The sequence below is a fragment of the Tiliqua scincoides genome, chromosome 7 (genome assembly GCF_035046505.1).
Source record: "Tiliqua scincoides isolate rTilSci1 chromosome 7, rTilSci1.hap2, whole genome shotgun sequence".
Taxonomy (NCBI): domain Eukaryota; kingdom Metazoa; phylum Chordata; class Lepidosauria; order Squamata; family Scincidae; genus Tiliqua; species Tiliqua scincoides.
Window position 1 is genome coordinate 64,073,185 of NC_089827.1, and position 13,073 is coordinate 64,086,257.

The 13,073-nt window shown below is 43.0% G+C and overlaps 1 protein-coding gene across 1 annotated transcript in view; it reads left to right on the forward strand.

Moving 5' to 3' along the window:
- Positions 1-13,073, forward strand: part of CDK17 (cyclin dependent kinase 17) — an 89,222-nt gene that overhangs the window by 52,902 nt on the left and 23,247 nt on the right. Inside the window, exon 5 of the mRNA XM_066633062.1 lies at positions 11,611-11,736. Coding sequence (XP_066489159.1) covers positions 11,611-11,736 — 126 coding nt within the window. The remainder of the gene's footprint in view (positions 1-11,610; positions 11,737-13,073) is intronic.

Here is a 13,073-nt window from a genome sequence, read left to right on the forward strand (position 1 = left end):
CGCATGCTTCAGGGCAAACCACTTTTGAAACAGAAGGAACTTTTGAAAGCAGATTATGGTATGACATGGTGGGAGGGTCTGCTGTTAATGAAGATAAAAACAAATCAAAAATTCCATTGGGTTCATCCATCTTGGCCCAAATAATGTTGCCCCTCCCCCTCCAATAATTGACTGTGACTGTGACTGCTTTGAACATGTTGCACTAGCCATTACTTTTTCATTGAAATGCTCAAACTCAAATAATCAGTAAGAGCCAAAGAGATGTGTAAACATGTTTCCAGTTTATAGACTTCAGAGTGCTGGTAAATCGCGTTCCAAAGATTTTTCAGCAGTCTAGAAAATTGAAATTATTTTTGAAAAAATATGAATGTGGGCTTCAGTTTGGAATGCCTAAGCTCTGACAGACTTTGTCTATTACTTTTGAGGCTTTCATTTAATGCTGCTTACTAATCTATTATTAATACTTCAGAAATGAAACACAATAGGAAAGCTCTTGACAACTTCAGCTTTTCTCTCTTAGCAAGCAAAATCTTGCATGTCAGTAAACAAAAGGAGGAAAGAGTACTTAAGTTCTAGCATTTATAAGACTTGATAAGAGTGCCAGCTGTCCTATCGAAACTAGATGAAAGTTGTGACAAAACCCAAGATATCACTAGTTTAGTGTTTTTAACACACAAGACTATAATCCACTTGATACTTTGTCTACTTCATTGTGGACCCTTAAAGGGTTGTTTTACCAGAGAGCGTTCACTGTCTGTCATTTGCACTGTCTGTTTGGCATACTAGCCAAACTAGCTCTTGTAAAATATAAGTGTTTTGTTTGCATCAAGGGCTAATGGAAACAACAAACAGGAATTGCTGTTGCTCTGTTTTTTTTAGTAGTTATAAAATATACCAGTTACTCTTATCTGTTTCCAGTGCTGAGCAGACTGCATGAGACTTGTAAAGCAGAACACAGTGAAGACAAATGTTTTATTCTTTATAGGTGCTGGTTTTGACCTTTAAAGCCCTTCACAGTTTGGGGCCAGGTTATCTGAGGGACCGCCTTCTCCCACTTATTCCAGCCCACCCTCTTAGGTCAACTGAGAGGGCTTTCCTACAAGTATCACCTTTCTCCCAAGTTAGGGGGTGGTGGCATAAGACCAAGCCTTCTCAGTGGTGCCACAGTTATGGAACTCCCTACCAGGGGAATTAAAATCTACCCCCTACCTCATGGCATTTTGGCAAGGGCTTAAGACATTTTTGTTTTGTTTTGCTTTTGGGATGCCTGCTTCATGTGCCTCTATAGCAGTTCCTTGAGTTATTTTTGCCCTCCTCCACTTGGTGTTCCCCTCCCCATTGTATTTCCTTTTTCTTCTGTTGTATTGTATATTCTGTTTTTTACTCTACTGTGTATATATTTTTTAAATCTATAAATTGTAAGCCGTGTTGGGCATCTGCTTTCAGCAGAGGAAAGGCGGGGTAGAAATCTTTTAAATAAATGAAATAAAGTTGCAGAACTAGAGATTAATTTTAGCTTAATTCATTGTAGAAATGCTTTGCCTTTCTAAGGGTGCAATCCTAACCCACTTTCCAGCACCGACATAAGGGCAGTGCAACTCCAAGGTAAGGGAACAAACATTCCCTTACTTTGAGGAGGCCTCCATGAGTGCCACCCAACTGCAGGATGCAGCACATGTACCTTTGGCACAGCTATGCCAGTGCTGGAAAGTTGGTTAGGATTTGGGCCTAAGTGGGGTTACAATTGCTGGATCAATCTAAGCTTCTGAAGGCATTTGCCACCATGAATTCTACTTGAGCTTCCATTATAAGGGCTGAGTATAACAGCAGCTCCAAGCTGCAAATCTTCTGCATAAGAGTGAATGAGGACTATTGAAACTGTGGATCCTTTTATTTGGAGTAGTTTAAATCTTGTGGCCAGAGGTTTGCATGACATTTGTAGTGTGTAACTAAAGGAACTTCGGATTGATTGACTGCCACAGCTTAGTGTTACTTGAATAAATATACTGCAGCAAAAGTGACAAGAAAGGGTGGATATCCCATGACCCATTGCAGATTGAAAAATGTAGGCATAGTGAGGTCAGAGAAAAGTTTGTTTCTCCACTACCAGCCTGTATTGTCTTACGTTCAACACACTAGAGCATAAGTGTGCACTTTAGGAACAGTGGTAGGGTAACCCTGTGGGGTAGAAATCATGTTGCCCTTAGAGAAGAACCTAAAATAGTTTCCACTAATTGCAACAGTATAAAGTGTGAGGCTACTGGAAGAACTAACAAATATGCCTCTGCATTCAGGCTTCTTGTTTTTCTTGGGTGGGACTAGGTGGTGAATGGCTTTGGGGCCTGTGGAATTGCTAAAGGAGTATCTGTGAAGAACATGGAATGAAAAATGCTTATGTATGCTGTATATTGAATGGAGTACATGAAAATGGAGCATGATGTCTGTGTTAACCTAAATCAAAGTGATTATGCTAATTGTGCCAGCAGATATTTACTGACATTTGTAATCCTAAAGCTCATCTCCACTTCCTGCTTACAGTTTTATATTCGTTCATGTAGAGTTGGCCTGTGCCTCTTTATTGTGATTCTGGTTTATGAGAATTTGATTTATGGCAAAGAGACTTTAACATCTTTGATCTGATGTGTAATAGAGACTAATCACTCTTTAAAATATGCAGAGGGTCTGCAGAGGTAGAATTTGCTTGGTTTGTAAGCGGAACTTTAATTAAAATCCCATCCAGTTCTTCTTCCAGTGCTCCCTGAATAACATTCAGTGCAGCTGTGATCTTAATTACCATTTAGTTGTACCATGCAAAATAACTTCCATAGTGGTAACTGTGTTATTTTTTGTTACAGCAAAACCAATGAAGAGTCTCGCTGCACCTTCAAGATTAATATTTTAGCATAAACTTTTGTAAGCTAGAGCCCATTTCAATATCCCATCAGGTTGCATCTCATGAAGTGAGTTTCTAGTCCACAAAAGCTTATGCCCAAATATAGATCACAATATAGGCTATTTGGAGGCCCCTGCCTTACAGGAAAAATTTATTTCAACAGTACTAAACACAACTGTGAAATATTTGGAAAAGCAGTTGTCTCAAATCCCTTTTTCATTAAGGGGCGAAGTGCTATGGTTGGCAACCTTCAGTCTCAAAAGACTATGCGGGCCAACTTCCTATCCAACTTCCCAGCGCTGTTGCAGCTGCAATGCAGCCCCGAGGTAAGGAAACAAATGTTCCTTTACCTTGAGGAAGCTTCTGTGACTGCCCCCCCCCCGCTGCAGGATACAGTACAGTATATGATACATTTTTCAAATATGTAATATTGGCAAAAAATAGTTTTAAAAATAATGGACCCAGTTCTAAACTGTTTTTATTTTTAATAATGGAACCATTCTAGTTTTCAAAGTGCTAGTCTAAAATCCTCTCACAATATTTAATCTTCATATGCTGTCAGTCTATATTGTGTGTGTTTTGTTGTGGTCTCATTCTAAAGCTGAGCTTTGAATGCTTGCTGACCTTTCTAAGATGTATTCTGCTTCCTGTGCGTTAATAAATGTAATTTATGCAAAATAGATTTGCTGGAAGAGGTTGCATGGCTTTTAAAACAGTTTTGAATGACATGGGTAGCTGCATAGGCATTGTGTTCCTTTGTTCAGTGGCTCTCAAATTAGGGGCTTGGGCCCATGGGGGCCATGAGATCCTTGGGGATGGGGTGTTCAGAGTTCAAAGAATGGAAAGGATCTGGCAGTAAACAAAACAAAATCAGTTTCCTCTCACTGCATGGCAGCAGCAAAGACTGCAGTGGTGGCTGTGGAAGTTGCAGAGAAGCAGGGCCCATATTGGAACTTCTGGTCACACCAGTGTCTCCCCCTCCTCCCTAGTTTCTGACTGACTTCTGCTGCCTGTCACCCCAGCATCCTCTATGCCCTGTTTTCCTGGGGGACGTGGCTGCCCAGCACATGTTACTGCAGAAAGGAAAGTCTGCAGCTTGGAACAGAGAGCCTTCACCACCACCATGCTGCCCCTGATGGATAATCTTTGTGATACCAGATCCAGCCTGCAGGCTGCTATTTGGAGGCCCCTGCCTTACAGAAAAATTGTTGAAATTTATTTCAACAGTACTAAACACAACTGAAATATGTGGAAAAGCAGTTGTCTCAAATCCCTTTTTCCATTAAGGGGCCAATCCTATCCAACTTCCCAGCGCTGATGCAGCTGCAATGCAGCCCCAAGGTAAGGAAACAAATGTCCCTTTACCTTGAGGAAGCTTATGTGACCCCCCCCCCCCCCCCCGCTGCAGGATACTGTACATGCCCTGTTGGCATGGCTGTATCTGTGTTAGAAAGTTAGGCAGGATTGAACTCAAAGTGAAAGATGTTAATATAATGCTTGACTTAAATGAAACATAAGGAAGCAGGTGAATTCCTGTATCTGAAACAGTGTTTAGGTGTTCATGCCTTCCTCTGCTATTGATCTGTGTACCGTATCTGTCTAGAAAGGTGATACACAGGTATGATTCAAGTAATATAAAATGTGTTAACTGTAGGTCGACTTTCTTAAAGACTCTACAAGTCTTGGGCTCTTGACAAGCATTCGTTTCTTTCTTTTTTTGAGCAACACATAAAGCAGCTCTGCAAAGTTAAGTTAAATCCTCACAGTGAAGTTTCTATCGAACTGGTACAGTTCAGTTGTCTTTACTATTCTTTAGAGAGGTCTACTGCAGATGGGAGCAGTTTTGGCAGTGTCAGAAATTGCCCGCCCGAACACCAGTAGCAGCGGACATTTATAGCAATAAAATCATCCAGCAGTTCAAGCCAGCCTGCTTTGGAACACTACATCGAAATCCTCTGTGTATAATTTAAAATCATTTGGCAAAAAGATTCTGTTCAGTAGTTTGTAGAACCTAAGTAGATGTGAGAGCTCCCCATCAAATTGTGTGATAAAGAGTGCTGTTTGAGGCAGAGTTGTAGGATTCAGTTGTCTTTATTTAAGCAAAGTGTTGTGCAGTTCCACGTAATAAACCATGGTAATCTCTTGTAAACTCTTCTGTGGTAAAAAAAGTTAACTTCCTCTGTGAGGGAAGTATTACTCACTGCCATAAGCAGCGTGCTTTCCTGACATGGCATGATAATACATCAAGTCAACAAATGGAGCACTATGATTCATGTTTGAAAATTGTTGAACTCCTACACTTCAGTAAGTAATCTTAACTGCCTCAATGTCTTAATTTGGGCATTTTGATCCTTTATGCCACCTTTCCAACCAGTTAGCCAGTGTAGCATGTAAAAACAAGCACAATTGCTGGAGGTTTGTGGTAGAAAAGTGAAACATTCAAAGATGATGATCTGGCACACCAGATGTTGTGCAATCTCTTGTGTAAGTGGAAGCTTCAGAATTGCTGTAGAATTAACCTGCAATAGTCCCGCATGAACTCTTGGGCAAGTGTGTTTTTCTTTCACTTACAGTTCTTTGGCTGCAGCCCATCGCTGATACAATTGGATTTCAATAGCATGTAAAACCGTTTTAATACAAGCAGCAGAAAATGTTTTAGAAAAAGTAGTTTCTGCTGTATTATTTTTACTTTTGGAAAGACTTTCACAACTCTGTTGCCTAATAGCCTCTATTTCAGTTGCAATCCAAGGACCGCCATACCATGCCAGTAACCCCTGCTCTCTTCTCCTTTCCACTTTTCTCCTATTGCATGAAACTGAGCCCAAGCCACCAAAATCTTATTTTATACAAACACATTTGAGAATAGGGCAAGAATCCTCATTTCATTGGTTGTTAGGCAAATTCTTAGTGGATTGTGCCCTAAATTCAGAACGTAGAGGCAAGTGGGTAAGGCCACAGTCCTAAACGCACTTATTTAAACCCCACAGAACACAGTGGAACTTACTTCTGAGTAGACATGCATAGGATTGTGCTATATTAAGCATTTTAGGTTGTAGGAGAAAAAACCACCATTGTGTAAATATTTATTTGTTGTCTTTCAGAGACACTAACTTAGAGCAATAAACTCAAATGGTTGATTGAGTTTCAGAGAAGGGTCCATATGTTATGTCCTGTTGCAAAAACACAATGTGGAAAGGCAGCTTGTATATGGAAGTGAAGCTCATACAGTATGACACTGCACAATAAAAAAAATGCATGAAATGTGTACCTGTATGTGATATGAACATTTATGATAGTTACTTACTTGTGGTTAGGAGGACACAATTAAATAGTTCCATGTTATGTGTATTTTTACTTGCAGCCTGGGAGACTTTTAGGGTCAGCTTACCAGGAAATTAAACTGTACAGCTGACAACATGATGAGCAAACAAACCACATTAAGCACTCTTCACTGAGCAACAGCAGAATAACTTATTAGCAAGCAGCTTGTGGCTGTTGCTGACATCATGTCTTCCTGATGTTAGTTAAAGCTGGTGTGATGGCTGATGCTTGCAGAAGAGAACAAATCACTTTCATTTGACCTATAGCTGATTATTTTTAGGCAATCAAACTGATGTCTCCAGACTTTGAAAGCATGATCATTTCTTTGTCCTCTCATTGGTGGTGTTACGAGACCTCAGTGTCCATTTCTGGTATGTGGATGTGACATTTCATGTCTTTGCTCTCTGCCTAGTAGCATGTGGTAGTAAGAAAGATGCTAGTATTTAGCATCAAATAATCAAAATGCCTGTCGTCTTGATTTATTATATGTTTTGAAGCGGCTGTAGTAAGCAAGATTTGGGAATCTGTAGCAGTGGCCTCAGGCTTCCAGCTTCTTTGCCAGTTACTTAATTAATCCACCCTGTTTTCTATATCTTCATATAGGAAGTATGCCTGTACCATTAATGCATCCCAAGCTCCCTTTTTTCCGTGCATATCTTGCAGCTCTGATGTTTGGGAACTGGAGGGATTGTGTTCTCGTTTTTGTCCTATATTTCTCTGTCCTTTGCTTTTTCCCTGCTTTTTCCCTGCACCCTTTTATATCCTTTTCCTTCCTGCATTACGTTTTTGTTTTTTTGCTGCTGGTGCCTTCCTTCTTCTTTACTGTTATTCCTTGGCTCTTGAAAGCTCCTGATGACAGCCAAGAATGTGAAATATATCTGCAACCTGAGGTTATGTATGTTGAGACCACTGGTAGCTTCAGGCCAGAATGGCACTTATTTGGAGCACTTTGGTGGCGTGTGAGCACTGTATTTCTGTCCTCTTCTCCAGAGTTCAGGGTACACAGAATTTCGGGGCAGTGTTCAGATACTAACTAAACCCGGAGCTACTTAGCTTCAAGGATTTGGAACTTTATCAAGTGCCTAAAACCTGTTCTGAGCATGGCTAGAGTTAACATGCAGTTGCCAGAAATTAGTGCATAATATGGCACTAAGGATGAAGGCACCATTTGGGGCTCTGTGGCTTGGCATAATAAGGGGAATAGCCCATTGGGTGGTGGGATAGGTGGCAAATTACAGTCCTTGTCACCCACTTTGATGGTGTCTACATCCTAGAGCAGCCATTTTCAACCACTGTGTCGTGGCACACTGGTGTGCCGCGAATGGTCCACAGGTGTGCCACGGGAGTCTGGGGAAGGGTCATTTATTTGTAGGGCCATTGGGGGAATATGAGCCCCCCACCAATAACATGGTGTACTTTGTGAATGGACAAAAAACTGATCGCGTGCCTTGACAATTTTAATTCCTTTTCAGTGTGCCATGAGGCGAAAAACATTGAAAATCACTGTCCTAGAGGGCCCATCTTGCTCTTATAGCAAGCAATGTGGGAGGCAGACTTTTGCCTCAGGTGATAATTAAGCTAAGACCACCCCAAGGAATGTACAACTGGAAAAAAAACTGTAGTCTGGAGGAACAAGCTCAGAGCCTCTGTCTTTCTTGGCAAACAAATTCAGTATTGAAAAGGACAGGATGAAACCTTCTCCTTCAGCCTTATGAATTGGTCCCCTTCTGCTGTACTCATAAACCTGTCTGTTTTCGAAAGGTGAAATTAACGGGAATAATTTTTCAAAGTGCCTTTTATGAGGCCTTAGGACATGTGAATGTCTGTAACTCTTCATTCCTCAGTTAGCTGGCCATATACCAGAATATAATCTGCTAAGAGCCTTTAATGACAGCCCTGATATTTAAAGGTCAGCCTAGAATCTTCCCAAACCTAATGATGTTCAATAACTTGAACTCCAAACATACAATGAATGTTGTTACACTTTGTACAAGAGGGCAGTCTGCTAGTATAATGAGTGTTTTAACTTGTCAACATTCTTTCTATGTGTGCCTCATCAGGAGGCAAACTTGATTTGCAACATTTTCTGAAGGCCAGCAAATTTTAACTTTAAAATTTAGGAAAGAGTGAAACAAACTCTAGGATTGAAAAATCCTTCTGTCAGAACAAACTGTTGCGAGCAACCTTCCTTGTAACTCCAGAACTTTCCTTTCTGTGCTGAATATCGTATGAAGCTTTATGAATTCTGAAGTAGTCCAGGAACTAAACTTATTTTTCCTCATTATACGCTCAAACATTGAGTCTGATCCATAGTTATTGCTCTGTGATGAAAAGAGCTTCTGCCCACTGCAGGACCTTTCCATGTATGAATGGAAGCTTCTATCATGGAGTGAAAACTTTGGACCCAAACCATTAGTTCCTGAAGTTGGTGTGTCCATGTAAATTGAAGGTGGTTTGTGTGTGAGAGAGAAATGGGGGGAGAGGTTTTTTAATTGTGACTTTAAAATGGAAATGTCTACCTTTTATGGTTGTAACATAAACCTGTGAATGTAATAGGAACGTACTGAGCAGGATCAGTGTTAGAGAAGAAATTAACACCAGTTACATTGTGTTTTGATGTCAAGATTTCCAGTCTATCTTTAAGGTGTTGAAATTTGGCTTAATGTGCACCTAGTTCTTTGGTTGTCCTGTCTAGCCATAAGTATTTGATGTTTGGCTAGGGCTGCGTGAACCCAGGCCTGGGGACGGAATCCGGCATTCGGGCGGATCCATCTGCCCGGTGAGCAAACCTTTTTGTTCTGCTCCCTCATGACTTGTCCTCCTGGTAGACCTGGGCACTAGGACACTGCGGGCAGTCACGTCTACCTGGACATCCTGTTGCGCAGCCTTCTGGGACTCTGGGCAACAGATACGAAGTCCCAGAGCTGCGTGGGAGTAGAACAGAAAGCTGAGGTCCAGACATGGATCTCATTTTCGGAGGACCGCAGTCACAACTTTAGGTGCTGCCGGGCTAGAATATACTGTAGGCTTCCAAAGTTACCAGAAATTCTTATTTTTAAAAAACAGTGTCACACACAGGAGAATCCAATACGCGCGGCTTGTCTGCCAAAGCTCCTGTTAGTATGATTTGGCATTACAGGAAGTCTCACTGCCTTCCTTTGAGGTAGGCAAGCCCTCTTTTCTCCTGCTCATAGCCAGGGCCTTACTTGTTTTGACTGTAGTTTTGTCTCTGCTCCTTCAGCACTTAGCTACTTTTTAATTTTTTCTGTCCTATATTGTAACTCTCCTGGGCAGAATATATCTTTTTATGCATTTTGTATACCTGTAGAGCTTATGTTTTACATTCAATACACATTTCCTGTGGCATAGTAGCAGAAAACATTCAGCGCACATTGTATTGGCAACCTTCAGTCTCGAAAGACTATGGTATCGCGCTCTGAAAGGTGGTTCTGGCACAGCGTCTAGTGTGGCTGAAAAGGCCAATCCGGGAGTGACAATCCCTTCCACACCGGGAGCAAGTGCAGTCTGTCCCTGGTCTGTCTCCCTGGCTATGGGCCTTCCTTCTTTGCCTCTTAGCCTCAGACTGTTGGCAAAGTGTCTCTTCAAACTGGGAAAGGCCATGCTGCACAGCCTGCCTCCAAGCGGGCCGCTCAGAGGCCAGGGTTTCCCACTTGTTGAGGTCCATCCCTAAGGCCTTCAGATCCCTCTTGCAGATGTCCTTGTATCGCAGCTGTGGTCTACCTGTAGGGCGCTTTCCCTGCACGAGTTCTCCATAGAGGAGATCCTTTGGGATCCGGCCATCATCCATTCTCACGACATGACCAAGCCAACGCAGGCGTCTCTGTTTCAGCAGTGAATACATGCTAGGGATTCCAGCACGTTCCAGGACTGTGTTGTTTGGAACTTTGTCCTGCCAGGTGATGCCGAGGATGCGTCGGAGGCAGCGCATGTGGAAAGCGCTCAGTTTCCTCTCCTGTTGTGAGCGAAGAGTCCATGACTCGCTGCAGTACAGAAGTGTACTCAGGACGCAAGCTCTGTAGACCTGGATCTTGGTATGTTCCGTCAGCTTCTTGTTGGACCAGACTCTCTTTGTGAGTCTGGAAAACGTGGTAGCTGCTTTACCGATGCGCTTGTTTAGCTCGGTATCGAGAGAATGTGTGTCGGAGATCGTTGAGCCAAGGTACACAAAGTCATGGACAACCTCCAGTTCATGCTCAGAGATTGTAATGCAGGGAGGTGAGTCCACATCCTGAACCATGACCTGTGTTTTCTTCAGGTCACATACCACTATTCAGCGCACATACCACTATTCATATAGATAGTGGGAAGGTTCCGATGTAACACTAAACTATGATTTAGAAGTGCCAGCACAAACCTTGGCTCGTGTACAACTCCTTTCCCTTTGGTGCACATGGAGAAGAAAGTTTCTCTTTCTAATTGTTTATGGTTTAAAACAGACCTTGGTTTTTCATTTTGTTTAAATCTGGCAAATTGTTTTTTGTTCTAACTATGGTTTATGATTGTAGATCAGGATTTGTTTTATTTAGACATCTATTATTTGATTTATCTAAGGGTTTGAGATGTAGTAATGTAAATTAAAACATATCGTTGTCCACTACTGTTTTGATATCTCGTCCATTAAGAAGATGCTTGCTATAATTTGCAATTAACTTTGCTATAACTTATTTAGAGCCCAATCCTGAGCTCCGTTCTGTGGCTCTGTGGCACAGCGTACTGTTGCAAACGTGCCATAAGGCACATTTGCTAGCCTTACCGCCGGGCTCCCACCCGTGCTAGCCTAGCGCCGGCTGGTGCTGGGCTAGCGCAGGGCGGTCGCCCAGCCTCTGCGGCTTGGTGGTCTTCTAACCACCGAGCCACGGCACAGTAAGAGGGGGCAGGGACGGAGCAGGGAGGAGGAAGGTGGGAGGGGGCAGAGAGAGGGCGGGGGAGGCGGGACACAGAGGCGTGACGCAGGGAGGGGGGTGGGCTAGAGGCATGCCAGGGGGAGGGAGGAGGCGGGTTCGTGGAGCTCTGCACTGCGGGATCTAAGGCGCTCGTGAAGGGCTCAGCGCCCTACATGAGCGCCTAAAAGGTCAGCGGTAAAGTGAGTAGCCCCATTGCGGGGCTGCTTACCTTACCCGGGGGAAGGGGACAAAAGTCCACTTCTCCCGAGGCGCCTCCCGCAGTAGCCCAGGGTGCGCAGGATCCGGCGGCAGCCGTTCTCGGTGCCGCCGAGGCTGGGAGCCCCGCGCAGCTCAGGATTGGGCTGTTAGTTATAACCTGCTTCTGTATAATTAGTCATTTGCATTATGAAACACCCAAAAGTTTTCTTTTATTAATCCTACATTTTAGCAGTTTACATATACCCCTTTAACAGTGGTAATTGATTTCCTCAGGATCTGAACAAACGTTTATCGCTACCTGCTGACATCAGAATACCTGATGGATATCTTGAGAAACTACAAATAAACAGTCCACCATTTGATCAACCAATGAGCCGGCGCTCTCGCAGAGCATCTCTGGTACGTTGGCTTTGTTCATTTGTTCGTTCGTTGCAATTGACAAACTTGCTGTTCACATTTATAGGCATTAATTTGCATTAAACTTCTGTTCAGATTTCATAGGAGTAATTGTGTGTTTATCTGTTGCAAGAAAATTACAAGTCTTATGACACCTTTACAGAATAATCAATTTGTTGTAACATAATTCATTAGATTGGATTCTGTGTTTGTTTATACTGTGCATAGTACTGTGATACAGCTATTGCTGTATCTTGTTTTTCATGACGTTCTGGCCTCACTTCCTAGGAAAAACATTTTTCCCCCCTTCATTCTGTACTCAGGAGTACACTCAGCATGTACTCATGTGTGTATACACACTGGCCCGCTTAGTAGACTAGTCATGCATCTGCCAGCATGGGCTCTGGTCCACTAAAGCTTATGCCACAATAAGTCTTATTCTTTTCAAAGAGAACATAAGAACATAAGAACAGCCCCACTGGATCAGGCCATAGGCCCATCTAGTCCAGCTTCCTGTATCTCACAGCGGCCCACCAAATGCCCCAGGGAGCACACCAGATAACAAGAGACCTCATCCTGGTGCTCTCCCCTACATCTGGCATTCTGACTTAACCCATTCCTAAAATCAGGAGGTTGCGCATACACATCATGGCTTGTACCCCATAATGGATTTTTCCTCCAGAAACTCATCCAATCCCCTTTTAAAGGCGTCTAGGCTAGACGCCAGCACCACATCCTGTGGCAAGGAGTTCCACAGACCGACCACGCGCTGAGTAAAGAAATATTTTCTTTTGTCTGTCCTAACCCGCCCAACACTCAATTTTAGTGGATGTCCCCTGGTTCTGGTATTATGTGAGAGTGTAAAGAGCATCTCCCTATCCACTCTGTCCATCCCCTGCATAATTTTGTATGTCTCAATCATGTCCCCCCTCAAGCGTCTCTTTTCTAGGCTGAAGAGGCCCAAACGCCGTAGCCTTTCCTCATAAGGAAGGTGCCCCAGCCCCGTAATCATCTTAGTCGCTCTCTTTTGCACCTTTTCCATTTCCACTATGTCTTTTTTGAGATGCGGCGGCCAGAACTGGACACAATACTCCAGGTGTGGCCTTACCATCGATTTGTACAACGGCATTATAATACTAACCGTTTTGTTCTCAATACCCTTCCTAATGATCCCAAGCATAGAATTGGCCTTCTTCACTGCCGCCGCACATTGGGTCGACACTTCCATCGACCTGTCCACCACCACCCCAAGATCTCTCTCCTGATCTGTCACAGACAGCTCAGAACCCATCAGCCTATATCTAAAGTTTTGATTTTTTGCCCCAATGTGCATGACTTTA